The sequence below is a fragment of the Monodon monoceros genome, unplaced genomic scaffold, assembly GCF_005190385.1.
Source record: "Monodon monoceros isolate NGI ecotype Baffin Bay Population unplaced genomic scaffold, NGI_Narwhal_1 Super_Scaffold_20, whole genome shotgun sequence".
Lineage (NCBI taxonomy): Eukaryota > Metazoa > Chordata > Mammalia > Artiodactyla > Monodontidae > Monodon > Monodon monoceros.
In genome coordinates, this window is record NW_021703777.1 from 114,717,558 (window position 1) to 114,733,648 (window position 16,091).

General features: G+C 36.6%; 1 protein-coding gene across 3 annotated transcripts in view; it reads left to right on the forward strand.

Annotated features, from left to right (window-relative positions):
• The window catches only part of LOC114903271 (bifunctional heparan sulfate N-deacetylase/N-sulfotransferase 3), a 151,107-nt gene that overhangs the window by 120,671 nt on the left and 14,345 nt on the right, over positions 1 to 16,091 (forward strand). For all 3 annotated transcript variants that reach the window (XM_029236114.1, XM_029236116.1, XM_029236115.1), the window contains 5 exons: positions 2,591 to 2,687; positions 6,734 to 6,857; positions 10,747 to 10,921; positions 14,138 to 14,308; positions 15,735 to 15,844. In XM_029236114.1, coding sequence (XP_029091947.1) covers positions 2,591 to 2,687; positions 6,734 to 6,857; positions 10,747 to 10,921; positions 14,138 to 14,308; positions 15,735 to 15,844 — 677 coding nt within the window. The remainder of the gene's footprint in view (positions 1 to 2,590; positions 2,688 to 6,733; positions 6,858 to 10,746; positions 10,922 to 14,137; positions 14,309 to 15,734; positions 15,845 to 16,091) is intronic.

Here is a 16,091-nt window from a genome sequence, read left to right on the forward strand (position 1 = left end):
ATTGGGTCAATGACTGGTATTATTAATGAATCCCACAAACATATCTTGGAGTTTCATGAGGTAATCCAAATCTGAAAAGTGAAGACATCCTGGGGAAAAAATAACATACGTTTTGTACGTTAGTAGATTTGAGAAACTTCATAGTGGGCCATATTCTTTGTTCCTGTGCCCATTAGAAACTATGGAATTCTGAAAGCTCAGTGAGAGGTTCAGTGGATACAATGTTTTGAATCAGGATTGAGGGATCAATTTGCAGATTGCAATAGGCTGAAAGAGCAGAAGATGGTTTAGGCATGTGTTAGACAGGTAGCCAGCTGGTCAGCCTTGAGCACATCACCTCTCATGACTAAATGACATTACAGGGGTAGGTGAGAAGAGTTCAGAACTGACAACTGCTTCTGAACCACGAGGTACACCAGCAGCTGCAGAATATAGTCAGCTTTCAAAAGTATTACTGGGAATTACTTTGGACATGAGGAAAGTGTTTAGTGACAAAATCACTGAGCTTCTTAAGAGAAAATGTCACATAAACATGGCATATTCAAACTGTTCCAGGCATGACCCAGATTTCAAAGCTTACACTCTCATGTGTCTAGAATTGCAAAAACATACTTTGAGCTTAGATTCCCCACACCATGATCTGGGGAAAGTAATAATCTTTAGCAAATAACTACATAGTGCTTATTACATGTCTGACTGGGTTCTTTACATATGTTCATTCATTTAATCCTCACAACTACCCTTTGAGGTAGGTATAGTTATTATCGCCATTTTACAGATGAAGAAATTGGGGCACAGAAAGGCTGAGACACTTAAGCAAGGTCATACAGCTGCTATGTGACAGAGTGGGAAAGAATTCTAGGCCACTGCGCTCTGAATCAATGTTCTAAATGAGAGTTACTGATAGAGCTGATGGTATAATAATAATGATCTTCAGAAGCAGAATTCAGTAAATTTCACAGATTGAAGTTACAGTAAGCTCTGCACTTATATTCTATTCATTTAGCTCTGAACTTGAGCTAATTGCCTCCTGGGCACAAACAGATAACCCCAAGAAGAAACGAAACTACACATTTTAGTAGGTTAAAGTTGGTGGTTATAAAATTATCACTGCATATTATTTTGCAGTTAAGATTTTAAAACACCCATCTTTTTATGTTAACCACTACAGAACATCACCAGGTGTTAGCCACTGGAAAGACATGAAACTTTCCTGCTAATTTAACACCTTATTTTTATTTTTTCTTTGCGGTATGCGGGCCTCTCACTGTTGTGGCCTCTCCCGTTGCGGAGCACAGGCTCCAGATGCGCAGGCTCAGCGGCCATGGCTCACGGGCCCAGCCGCTCCGCAGCATGTGGGATCTTCCCGGACGGGGGCACGAACCCGTGTCCCCTGCATCGGCAGGCGGACTCTCAACCACTGCGCCACCAGGGAAGCCCAACACCTTATTTTTAAACTGAAATCATTATTATTTCAGGTGAAACCACTTTTTTCTAGACCAACAGCCAAAATGAGTACCCTTACTTTAATCTTAAAATCTGTTGCTTATGCTAAATAAGCAGGTTTATTTAACTGCACGTATCTATAGTGTTAATTGAATAGAAATAGAATGTTGTCCTGTTTGCCTATTCCTGAATAATATTAAAAGGTGCTGTTAATTCTTTACATAATATGCACTTAGAGGTTAAAATTAAGGATGTTCTAGATACATCTTGCACAGTGGGTTTGGTTTAACTACTATAGACCAAAAGCAGATTCGCTAAGGTAGTAATTCACCCTCATTTTACCCTTTCACTGAAATTTAGTGCTTTTTAGTATCACAGTCTGTAAAGTTATAGTTTTAGACATACATACTGACCTTTGAAGGCAGCTGAAGGGAATCTGCTGTCTCTTTAAATATTATTACAGCCAGATCCATCTCCCTTTAAAGCATAGCAGGAAAGCTCAAAGTTACTTAGAATAAAAGTCTGACACCTTAAATTTCAGTTACTTATTGAATGCTGAGAGTGTATCTTCTTTTAGGTTAGCGCAAGCACAGTCTCTGCCCAACAAGCTCATTATTTTAAAACTTAAACCACACACCCACAATTAAGACACAGAACTACCAATAGCAGAAAAAATATTAAACCTGCAGTGCTATGAAGCTGTTCTCCCATAATGGAAATGTCTCCCCTCCCTCACCTCCTCAGTAGACACTCAACTTCAGTATGGAAAGGAGTTCTTTGAAATCTTCCATGATGCCACTTCAAGACCTTCAATAAAATAAGAAGACAGGGCTTCCCTGGTGGCGCAGTGGTTGAGAGTCCGCCTACCGATGCAGGGGACACGGGTTCGTGCCCCGGTCCGGAAAGATCCCACATGCCGCGGAGCGGCTGGGCCCGTGAGCCATGGCCGCTGAGCCCGCGCGTCCGGAGCCTGTGCTCCGCAACGGGAGAGGCCACAACAGCGAGAGACCCGCGTACCACAAAAAAAAAAAAGGAGACACATAGCCTTGTTTCCTGGGATATCTTTTCAAGGACAGAAGTTGAAAAACTCTAGCACACAAGGGGCACCCACAAAAATACATCTCTATTTTCTTCTCCTGTTTAGAATCCTTGTGATGACAAACGCCACAGAGACATTTGGTCTAAAGAAAAAACCTGTGATCGCTTACCAAAATTCTTGGTAATAGGACCCCAGAAAACTGGTGAGAAATTTTTATGTTATAATTAACCAAACTGTAAAAATCCTGATGAGAAGACAGTGAATTCATGTCACAATGACTTCTCAAACTGCCTAGAAATATTGATGAATGAATAACATTTTATTCTCCGACATAATCTTTGTTTAGCTCAATAATGTGTTTTTTAAAGTAAAAAGGATGAAAATAGATGTCACACAGTTTGAATATCCAGCAGTCAATTTGGTGGCAAAAGTTATGTTTTTTCCAAAGACCTTAATTGAAAAGTGGTGTTATTAACATTTCTTAAATCAAAACTAATCACGTGTTTGGAGAGTGACTGACAGGATTTCATCAAAAGTCCAGATGGACACATGTAAGTACCTATAACTCTTCCGGAAATTTAGCCTCTTCCTGCCATCTTCCTGATATAGTTTATTTCTAGGCTATTTCTTGCAGAAATGACTATTTTCTAAAAGTCTATAAAAGGTGTTTGACAAGCAGAATTCCTAGACATAAACAAAACTTTGTGCTAAGAAAGATATTTATTCATACCCAGGAGAAATCTTTGGCACCCTTTCTTAAATTGGTGTGCAATTTTTTCCCTTAAACTTCTTGTCTCTGTAAGAATCAGTATTAAAATGAAGCCCAGTGGAAGCTTTAAAATGCCAGACATTCAAGCTGTATCCTGCATGATAAATTATTTGGGGCTTTTCATTTCTAGCTTCACTGAAAACAGCCATTTCAACCCTTCCTAAGGGGAATACATTCCCTTTCCTCATTTCTCTAGATATAACTGGGGAGAATTCTACGTAATGCACACAGTAAGTTTAGCCTATTCGTTTTCTCAGTCCCATTTACAAATATCAATCTGAAAACAATAATAAATATGACAGACAGTTCTCTTATCCTTATTTATTTCACTTGTCCTTATCTATTTAAAGACAAGAAGCAACTAGAAACACATTTAAAGTCTCTTTAGCAAACTCCCACTGTCATCACATAGCTTTGTCATTAACAATCGCATCTCTCTGAAGCTTGACAGATCAAGTTTGCCTCAGAAAGCCCTGCAGGATATGCTTCTTGTGTTGTGCTAGATATGCAGACATTTTAATATCATAGATGACATAATTACTTGTCATCTTCAACTCATCTGGGTTTCCAAATGTTTATGTTACAATTTGTAGATGACATTTACCTTTGGAAGGGGATTTTTATCTTCTTTTTATAGAAATTGAATTTTTTTTCCCAGTTTTATAGAGGTATAATTTACACACAGTAAAATTCACCCATTTTAAATGCACAGTTTGATGAATTTTAGAAATTGTACACAGTGGTATAACCACTACAACATTAAAGATTTAGAACACTTCTGTCTCCCTAAAAAGTTTCTCCATGTCTTTTTCTTCTGAGTCCTTGTGGGATTTTTTTTTTTTTAATTCAAACAGAGAGTCACAAAAATTATAATCATCCTCATCAGTTCACTCAGTCCCATGTAATTAATTTTTTTTTCATCTTGACCTTTTGTTAGCACTTTTATGAATTCATCAGTTTTCCATTAGAGTTCTGAAAATACTTATTCATTCAGGTCAGCAGTATAGTCAGTTACCAGAAACCTGTACTTGTCAGAGTCTTTTCCATGATCTCCATGTCTTTTTCTCCCCCATCCTCAGCCACAGCCGCTTTCTGCCACTATAGTTTTGCCTTTTCTAGAATTTCACATAAATGGAATCATAAAATATGTAATCTTTTGTGTTGGACTTCTTTCACTTAGCATATTGCTTTTGAGATTCATCCCTATTGTTGTATATATTGATATTTTATGAGATTATTTTTTAAATGGACAAACATATCTTCTTATATCAGTTCCATAAAAATTAATTGGCTTCATTTTTATCTTTAGTTTTGCCAAAAGTATTTTTCTGAATAATTTTGCACGAATGTATAGTCATCTGGATATTCAAATATTTTTAGTGTTGAAACTAACAAAAATATAAAAACTGAAGCTTTTTTTGAACATGTGTGTCTATGATTATGCAGTTGAGATACACACACACATACACACACACACACACAGGACAGTTTATTCAGACCCAAGAATATGAGTAGATAGATAGAATTCAAACACCACAACTTAACAATTTTTTGACCACTGATAAATTACAGTATGCCTTTTACTGACTATGCAAATGATTAGATCTTATTCATTTTTTGTTTGTCTTATTAATGCTCATCATGCTATTAAAAGCAAATAACATGGTTTAATACAATTCTTAAAAATAAAATTCAGAAAAGAATGTTATCAGTTGATCTGCGAATGGAGTTAATCTATTTTCTTTTTTTCACATTGTAATAGCTATTCTTTCTGTCTTTACAAATACTATATTCTTTTCAATTTTTAAAAAATGCATTACTGAACTCTATCTCAATAAAATTATTTTTTAAAATACCTTACTAACATTTAGATATGGAGCTATCTAGGTACTTTCATGTAGATTATCTCACTTGACCCTCATAGAGTCCTGACAGCTAAGTATTTTCTTCCCCACTACACAGATAAGAAAACTAAGACTCAGGTTAGATATTTTTGTTCAAGTTCACACAGCTGGTAAGTGCTGGAAATAAAACTCTTGATCCTAGAAGTTATCGGACTCTAAAGATCATGCTCTAGGACTTCCCTGGTGGCCCAGTGGTTAAGAATCCGCCTGCCAATGCAGGGGACACGGGTTCAATCCCTGGTCTGGGAAGATCCCACATGCCGCAAAGCAACTAGGCCTGTGCTCCACAACTACTGAGCCTGCGCTCTAGAGCCCACGTGCCACAACTACTGAAGTCCACGTGCCACAACTACTGAAGCCCACGCGCCTAGAGCCCATGCTCTGCAACGAGAGAAGCCACCGTGATGAGAAGCCCACGCACCGCAACGAAGAGTAGCCCCCGCTCACAGCAACTAAAGAAAGCCTGAGCACAGCAATGAAGACCCAACGCATACAAAAATTTTAAAATAAATAAATTTATTAAATAAATAAAGATCATGCTCTAGAAAGCTTTACTATGGATTTCAAGTAATGGAACATTTTTTTTCCCAATAAGTTTTAGATTTTGTCCCATATTTCTTCTAAGTCAGTGATTCTCAAAGTGTGCTAAATCAGAAACTGGGATAGAGCCCAGCTCTCTGTTTTTTAATAGCCTCCAGGTGAATATGATGCATGCTAAAGTTTGAGAAGCACTGTTTTAAGTCAAGTTTGTGAAGAACATTTTTACCTTGTATATCGTAGGTTATCTGTGATTGTAGATAAAATATTCATTGTTTGGCTCAGATATAATCTAGGAACACTGCCTCTTCCAATTTATTGTTTTAGAGAATATTGCTGTTGACAGTTATTTTAACAAATCTATATGAGTACCTGTGATGTGCCATTCTCTTCCCAAAACTGCAAATTTTGTCGTGTCACTAACAAAGGGCACCAATTTTTTTTCAAATTTAGCAATTTAAACAATTTTGGCACTAATTTTTATAGGTATGTAAGTGCATTCAAACTTAAACTGGTTAAAAGTTTAAATTCTGTCTGAAATTAATAAGCTTTCATAGGCCTCGGGAAGAACTTTATAGGGAAACCCAAGTATTAATTTGATAATGTAACATCTCATATTAGATAACGATAGCTTTCATTTATATGGTACTTTATTAATATCAAAATATCTTCAGATACAATATGTCTTTTTGTCCTCAGAGAAAGCCTAGGAAATAATCAAGGCAGGAAATTTTCCACTAATAAGTCATGACAAAGAAGCTAAAAGCCAAAGACACAGACCAAGTCAGTGACTGAACTGAGGTCAAAAGCCAGGTCTCCCAGTTCCTGCAACAGGCCTTTTCTCACATCACACTGTCCTCATTTTTTAGAATTTGCTTCTTTTAAGATGCTGGTTATCTATTCAATTTAATTCAAGGAGTATCTATATGTATCTGTTTGGATCATTGAAACACTTAGTTTATTAATGACTTTGAAATGCTAATAGTAGGAAACTGTGTTTTTGTTTAATTAATCTCTGAACCTCTATTATCTTTTCAGGAACCACTGCTTTGTATTTGTTCCTGGTTATGCATCCTTCCATCCTTAGTAACTCCCCCAGCCCAAAAACCTTTGAGGAGGTACAGTTCTTTAATAGAAATAACTACCACAGGGGGATTGATTGGTAAGATGGGTTATTAGTATAAATCTAAAAGTATATGTACTGTGCACAGTATAAAATTAGTGCTTATAGTTATAAACATTTAAGTTTGTAGCCACAAATAAAAGTCATCCTCCATGCCTTAGAAACTGATTGAATAGAAGGAGCATGTAAATTATTCGTAACAAACTTTTTCTCAGGTTATGAAGGGACTTGTCGCCTCAAGAGACTTACATGTAATTTTAATTAGCATTAATTATCTTTGATGGTAATTACAGATAAAAAGTCAGAGAAATACGTAATACACAGGAATTTCATTTCTCTCTACTCTTAAGAAAACACTTTCATAACTTTCTGTTCTTATGCACTTTGCATTTAAGTGATGCTACAGTTCACATATATAATTTTCAATTTTTACTTTGGTACAAAAGGTAAATAAATAAATAGAACTAGAAATGTGTATGCATTTTATGAGTAATGAAAGCTATAAAAAAGCTATCAACGATATACAAAATTTAATTTTTGGCCTTTGAAATTAGAACCGTATAAATCATCTAAGTAAAAGAGTTAAATTAAAATTAAAAGTTAAAATGTCAATATACACAGAATATGTGATGTAGCAGGAATAAATATTGCAAACAGACATGTTAATCATAAAATATATCTAGAAGTCTTTCTTTTAAGATACAAATTCTGGGCAGAAAGTACTATAAAAGAGTAAATTCTGATAATAACTCTAGATCATGAACATAAACATTTTGCATGTAGTTTAGCAGAAAGGTGTATATTAACTTCTGTTGTCAAATCACATAATCTCTGTTTTATATGTATCAACCCCCTCAAGTTTTTCTTGTGAGCCATCCAAACGGAAAGCTGAAGAAATGGACTGAGTATAAGTTGAGCACCTACTAGGATTTACATATATTCTAATTGTTATATATTTCCCTGTGAATTCTTCAGTATAGTGCTTGATATTAATTGCAGTAGTGTTAAATAACAGCTGTGAGAATCAAGAAACCCATCAACTACTTCAGCCACTATTTTTCCACTGACTCAAATATCAATATACATGCTTGTATACAGTAGAATAAAATGATGTTCACATCAGGACTAAAGGGGGTGATTAAAAACTGCTTTGGAAGTGGAGAGGAATTCAATAATACTTGGATTCCCTGGGACTTAAGAATATCTGTGAGAATATTCAATTAAAAAATAAAAGCTGTTCATAGACAGTAATGTGTACAGGCACTATAACAGAAACGAAAAGTCCCTTAAGTAGTCTACAAAGAGATGGCATAAATAAGTAGAAAACTAAAGACAATTAAAGATTTTAATTATAACTCACTAAAATACCCCAACTGTAAACACTTTTGATTGACAATTGTGTGTTTATAAAAGGCAGTTAACACAAAGAGCAAATAATGGTAACTGCAAATGTCAATCTATTAGCAATAACTAGAGCTTTGCTCTCAAAGACATCAATGTATTCAGTCTTCAGACTGGCCTTACCTCTCCCTGAAGCATCAGCACCTCAGCAGTCCCTTTAGGACCACAGAGCCACAAGGTTGAAGATTATGTGTCTGAGCATGCCAAGGTCACTTACAGAAGCTCAGGCACAGTTAGTTAATCTGGATACATGGATCTGCTCTTCTTGGAGAACTGGGCAAAACCAGGGCTGCCCTAACTAACAGGCAGCCTAAACACAGGCTTAGGGCACAAGCAAAGCAGGGCAAATGAAAATGAGAAAACTCCATCTTTGATTAAATAGCCAAGATTTGTGATCAGAATCTCTAAGAAAAAATGTTTGATTTATGCATACAGTTAAGTTTTATGTTTCATAGTTTGGTGTTATTTTTTATAATTACCTGGGGAGGCGGTGGATGGTTGGAGTGGCACATGGAGAGCCATAAAATCCTGTTAACATTTGGAGCCTCTAAACATCTTAATTTGGCTTTGAGTAAAATCACTCAAAAATACAGCGTCAACCCAAGAAACAAATAAATGTGGAGTGCTGCAAAAAATCATGTCTTTCAGTTAAAAACAATTGCTGAGCTGTTATGGGAGTAGCAAAGCTTAAATGAGGCCGGCATTCGCTTTTAACCCACATATTGCTAAAACCACTCTAGTTTGCTCACCAATTCTTTGAATAACCTGAATTCATATTACAAACGTGGATGTATTTCCACCCCGGAAATATGAAGCTGAATTCTTTATTTTCTTATGAATTCATCAAACATTTTTCAAGTGCTTATTACTACCAGCCACTATATTATAAAAAACATGGGCATAGAGGCAAACAAGAACTGGCCCCTGCTTTCTCTGTGAGCCTCTGGAGCCTTGTGGGTCCAAGATCCAGAACTGCTGGAGGAAGTTTTCAAGGCCCAAAGTGTTGTAGGTATGGAGGACTACTGGGAAGGTGGGACAGTTTTTAGAAATTAAAAGTTATCCTGCCCTTCTTTTGTGATTCTTGGACCCTTGCTGAGAATAAGCAAGCTTGAGACAAGCTTGGACCAAATAAGATACCACTAGACACGTGATATAACCTTAGCACCCCTGAAACAAGTGTGGGCATCTAAATTAAAAAGTATCCTGAAATATGGCACTTTCTATAAATAGAGTGTACACCAGAACAGTTAACAGATCAAACTTTCCAGAAATGTTTATATATGTCTTTACCCCTAAAAGAAAGGGATGCCAGAATGATATATCAACAACAAGGCAATTTCCAGAAAACATAAAAGGATTTCTTTACTGCCCTGAGTTTCAAAACATCACTTTGTTGCACCAGCCAAACTTTGTAATATGGTAACAACTGGAATCCTACTAGAAGCTTTATTGTGTGACTGAAAACAACACACTGCAAAAAGAAGTCATCACATAAATGTTAATGATTCTCTTGTTCAGTAATTACTGAGCTACCTTGTCTTGGTAACCCAAAGTCATAGTGGCTTATGAATTGAAGAGGGTGTGGGTGGAGTGTGAGGCTATTATTATAAAATGTAAGAAACCCTAGAAGTTAAATTTGCATGTTCTTTCTAAAAAGGCCCCTTTTCCTTTAAAGATGTTCCTTGGTGCTTCAGAAATACCTACTATCATACGCTGAATTCAGTTATATTTGACATTTTGTACAAATGGAATATTATACAAAACCCATTATGTCCTACCTTTCTGTGCTTGAGGCTACAGGTATTCCTGTGCTCACTCTGCTGGTGATTTGAATTCTCACCACACTTAAGGATACAGGACCTGACCTTGGAAAATTTGATAGTATTTTATATCTGAAAATATATACATACTTTTTAAACTTCTATAATTTTTCTAAAGAATATAAATGGCTCTATATGGGAAAAAAATTAAGGAAATGGGCAGTGTTTATATCGGATCTGTTCTGCCCTTTGATACTTTATAGTTGAATATAATAGTAGCACAATACATTAGTGGGGATGAAATTATTTTTTCTTGTGACGAAGTAAAAACTGTTTTGTCTAAGATTTTTCAAAATGCCTTTGAACTGAACACATCATTTGTTTCGATCAAATTTTCTTCTTGGTTGAGCACTCACATTTTTCTCTGTAAAATATTTCTGCATTTAGATACAATTTATACAGTTAGGTTGATTATTATTGCCATTTGATCACTCTGTGTGTACATTTTTGTTATCTCCCATACCTTTTTTTCTTGATATTAAGTAGAACAAAAAGAAAATGTATTTAGAAAAGCATTTTCAAAATACATTATTAGTGTTCTATATATATTTTTTCCTTGCCAACAGGCTTGTGGGACAAATGCCTTAAAGAAAAAGGCTTTTTGTTTAGGAAGCAAATGAATTTTGTTTGTAGGACATTTTTAACATCTTCAGTCACCAGGGTATGAGTATAAACCAGTCTTATTTTGAGAAATATTTCTTTTCTAGGTATATGGATTTCTTCCCAGTCCCATCTAATGTTACCACTGACTTTCTGTTTGAGAAGAGTGCCAATTACTTCCACTCAGAGGAAGCGCCTAAAAGGGCAGCTTCTCTGGTCCCCAAAGCCAAAATCATCACCATTCTCATTGACCCATCAGACCGGGCATATTCCTGGTACCAGGTAAGGAAAATACAGACAGAATCCAGCAAGTAGAAGAGGAGTATGGAGAAGGGAGGGTGGTTTTCAGCAATAGCCACCACCTCGGGTTTTAACAGAAGAGACTTGCTAGCTTTATATTTCAGGAAGGTAAATAAATTTTTCTTTGTTTCCATGGAGAAACGTTCCCCTTAAGTTTTTCTTAATTTTGCATCCATTTAATTCATGTATTTAATAAAATGTATTAATACAATGAAGAAATTAAAATAGAGCAAATAAAATAGTATATACTTGTATGTATTCTGCTTCTATAAATCTGCATTTTAAAAGTAAAGTGTTACAACTTAAAATCATTATTTTTCATCTAATATGTGTATAATGCTGCTATTATTATCTCAATTTTACAGATAAGGAATATAACTGATTCCCCAAAGCAAAAATCATAGGTCTTTTTTTTTTTTTTTTTTCTTCTGTAAAGGGCCAGAGAGTAGATATTTCAGGCTTTGCAGGCCATATGGTTACAACTCTGCCATTGTATTGCAAAAGCAGCCATAGACAATATGGAAGTTAATGAGCCTAGCTGTGTTCCAATAAAACTTTATTTACAAAAACAAGCAAACTTTAGCCGTAGATTGATGACCCTGACTCTAAAAGAGCTTAAATAACTGCTGTACTGAAGAAATAACTTAGTAGCAAAACTAAATATAAGAATGAATTCTTGGGCTTCCCTGGTGGCGCAGTGGTTGAGAGTCCGCCTGCCGATGCAGGGGACATGGGTTCGTGCCCCGGTCCGGGAAGATCCCACATGCCGCGGAGCGTCTGGGCTCGTGAGCCATGGCCGCTGAGCCTGCGCGTCGGGAGCCTGTGCTCCGCAACGGGAGTGGCCACAACAGTAAGAGGCCCGCGTCTACCGCAAAAAAAAAAAAAAAAAAAAAAAGAATGAATTCTTCATTCTTGAAAGCCCAGCCAGTGTTCCCTGTTCTAAGCCTCTTTCTCATACACTCCAGGGTTGCCATTATGCTTCTGCTGTTGGTTAGAACCTAGCACAGTAACAATCACTTTGAAATAATTTAACAGACTCTAATAATAAAACTTACACATCAAATACATGTTTACTTTAATAAATATTAAAAATAATAGGGAAAAAAACTGCCCCAGTGATATTTTATTAATCATCAAGTGGAAAAAGTTCAATAAAAAGCAGTCAAAATTAAATATAAGAGCATAACAAAATTAATAGAGTCAGTGTGTTTAGTCTCTGGTATCCTTAGTTATCATTCCTCGGTTTTGTAATTTAAAAAAACACTTTCCTAATGTTCATGTGTTCATCCATTCATTAAATTATTTTAATAACTACCATGTACAAAGTACTGTTCTAAGTATGTTCTACAGGTAAATTAACAAATCTGGACGCTACACTTGAGATCGCTTTCACTCTAATTGGAGAAATATGTGTAAATAACCAGTGTATAAATCAGAAAGTGTTAAGTGACAGGTAGACTCCTACAGAGTGATAAAGCCCATCTGATAAAGACGACCAGGAACAACAAGTTAGGTATATTAATTGGCGGCAGCAGAGGAGCCTGAACACTGGAAGAACTATCTGGGCACTTCCCTAAAGAAGGGAAGGATTTGTAAGGGAGAAATTTAGGTAAAATTAACATGAAGTGTTTGATAGATGCAGGCAGGGCTGTGTGTAAGCTGGTTATCAGTAAGTCAGGGCTGAAAAGCAGACTAACGGTCCAATTTCCTTGGAAACTATAAAGTTAAGATAAATGCGGAATGTTACATCCAAAAATCACTTACCTGAAACTCTGCACCTGGGTTGGAAATAAGGCTTCTTTGTGTGAAAGTGACCCACATAGCTCTGATCCTCCAGGCAAGACTGGGATGTTCCATTCTCACTGACCTCAAACATCTAAATTCCTGACAATCTATGATATTAGAGAATAAAGTTTCTCAGCATGGGGTCTTTTTGAACAAAAGCAGTTTTTCCATGTTCACAAAAGGAAGCACAGATTGTCAGGAAAGGTTTCATGGCTAGGACAGACTGGGGGAAGGTCATGGGATCTTAGGCATATTGATAATGATCTGCATGATAGGGAATGAGACTTCCTGGAAAGCTGGAATCCACAACTCCACACCAACGTCATGCCCAACTCCTACAGCAATCTTTTAAATCAAAAATACAGCAAATTGCAAACTGACTGACTTGATATTGCGCCTTTTGCCTTTTCCACTAGGTATCTAGAGAAAAAAGAAATAAGCCTTAATTGACTCAACAAGAAAGAAGAAAATTGGAGCTTGGCAAGCACTTAGCCCCTGAAAAATTGAGAATTTGCTGAAAAAGGAGGTTTCAAGGCTGCAAGCTAACAAAACGTCCTAAATATTACAAATAAATCGCTCCACAGTGGCAAAATGCAGGCCTTAACGAAGTCTAGTGGAGTTTGTAGTATAGTAATTTGAATCTCAATTGCAGCAAATTTGCTATTCAACTAGATGTGGTGAACATCCACAAACCCACCACTAAGCCTGAATATTTTTTGGTCAATTTAGGGGAAAGGTGATTTCCTCAAACCCCTGGGCGTGAGCCTGAGCCATTATGAAATGCTTTCCTATCTGGATTGCTGCTTTCTGCATTTTCTGTACAATAAGCGATTATGATTCATCGCAAAGGTTACCATTAGGTAAAATAATCTTGGCTTTGAGATGCTAGGTAGTATATTATAAAAGCTGTGGGTTTCAGGTAATGCACGTCAGAGTTTTCAGTAGTTTCTCCATTTAAATAGCCGATAGGGCTTTTCTAATCTAAAACTGCATTACTAGATGGAGCAAAACTACGTGGCAGAACTAGTAGAGTGCTTTGTGCATTATGGATATTCACTGGACATGATAAATGGTTTCTTACGGGCTGAAAAGGGGGCATTAAGGCAACTTTCAAGTTTACTTTCAGAATAATATGTATACACTAAGGAAACGACTCAGAAAAATTGGTTAAGGAATCCTATCAAGAATTCCACCTCTACTAATTAATTCTCAAATATATACTCTCATCAATGTCATAACTTTTAATCCTGATGCTCCAAGCAAACATTTTCATCCTTTATTAATTGCAAAACAAATAACTCTCCAGCAGTGAGGCACTCCTTCCTTTAGCTTTGAGACTTGTCACAGAGATTGGTTTTTAATTATTTATGCCTATGATTCAAGTCGGTTTAATTATCCACCTTTTCATCATAGCATCAGCGATCACATGAAGACCCCGCAGCTCTGAAGTTTAGCTTCTACGAAGTGATCTCAGCCGGGCCCCGTGCATCCTCTGAGCTTAGAGCCTTGCAGAAGAGATGTTTGGTCCCAGGGTGGTATGCCAGCCACATCGAGAGATGGCTTATTTATTTCCCTCCCTTTCAGGTATTGAGCAATAAGAATCTACATCATGTTACAATCTCATTAAGTTTACAGCTCTGGTTTGGTTTTCTTTTGCTGGTTCCTCTAGGCTAGTGACTTTGCCTCTAGGCTAGAGGAAATTTTTACTCATTAAAACATTACTAGCCTTTACTCTTTAGTTGTAAATCAGACTCTGGCAAACAGTAATAGGCAGAGGTAGAAAAACTATCTACTCTTCTTTCTAGAAGTATTTCAGGATAATTCTCCCTGCCCTGTTTTCTAGTGCATACCCTTCCTGATTGTAAAGAGCATCAGAAGTTTGATACTCCTGATTCTTATTCTGAGAATAAAGCTTGAGAACCTCTTAACCAAACAAGGCAAATATTGTCTTGCTTAATTAAGAGCCGTTATTTCCCTTTGAACCACCTTGCTGCATTTTTCACAAGTCCTATGTTTTCCTTGGCTTCCTTGCTTCTCTCTTTGGCCTACCATTAGCCTAGATTACAAAATCAGCCCCTACTGGATTGCATAAAGCAGTCCCGTCACATCAGACACAGTATAGGCCTGTGGGTCTAGAAACATGCTAGCCATAATGATACCATATATGCAACCATATATGGCTATTTAAATTTTTATTAAAATTATATAAAATTAAAAATTAAGTTTCTCAATCACATTAGCCACATTTCAAATGTTCAATAGCCACCAGTTAGATACTGCAGCCGTTGAACATGTCTATCCACAGAGAAAGTTCTAATGAACGATGCTGGTAGAGACTAAATAGAAATATTGGAGAAGAGGTGTGAGCAAGAGCTGCTTTCCAGGCTTTATGGCCCTTCATCATGGTCTCCTGTCATTTTATCTTGCTGGGACCACCCCCTTCCCTCACCAGAGTAACAAGCAAATTCTTGCCTGTAGTCTGTTGAGGAACTTCTGTTTCCTTTCAGGCTTTCTGGGAGTCTTACCTTTTTCTCCAAATGGATTATCAAAATATTTCTTAAAACCTTACAGTGCTACTCCTTTGACTGGAATCATGGAGAATGGCCATGTCCTCTGTCTCACTGTACCTGGTCTGGTCACTTTTCTTCCTTCCTGCAATGCTCCTTCCCACCTTGAATCATGGAATCATTGTTTTATCTGTTTTTAAACTTGGTTTCCATTTGTGATTTTGTAGTCACATTTCTTAAGCTCTCTTTTTACCCTCAAATGGCTTTTTTGTTTTCATAGTGTTTGCAGGACTTCTCGGACTACAAAACGTGAGCACATTTAATTAGTGTGATTTATTTTTTGTTCCAGGTCATTAATGAGGATGGCCTGGTTAAGTCTTAACAACAACGCACACAAGTCCCCTCAGTCTCTCACTGAATAAATTCAGAGTGCAGAATTTTTTAATTATGCAGTTACATGTCTTTTTTCAATGTGCATTTTTTTAATTTCCTTGTTAATTTAGTTGCTAATTATTGATGGGCAACAGCTAAGAACTGATCCGGCTACAGTGATGGATGAAGTACAGAAGTTTCTAGGAGTCTCTCCTCATTATAATTACTCAGAAGCTTTAACGTAAGTTTATATTCTAATTAATTTATTGAAGTTTCAGCAGAGAACTGATTTTAAAGAAATTGTAGCTTGGTGATACAGCTGTCAAGTTAGCTGTTCCTTACACACTGATTATTTTCCAGTTGATATTAACCACTTGAGAAAGAACATTTCAACAGTTTGGCAGAGAAATGTCCAAAATCCTCTACTGATTTCTAACTAGGAAGGATTTCCCCTGGAAGGAAAAGAGAGGAACAAAACAGTTGCAAAT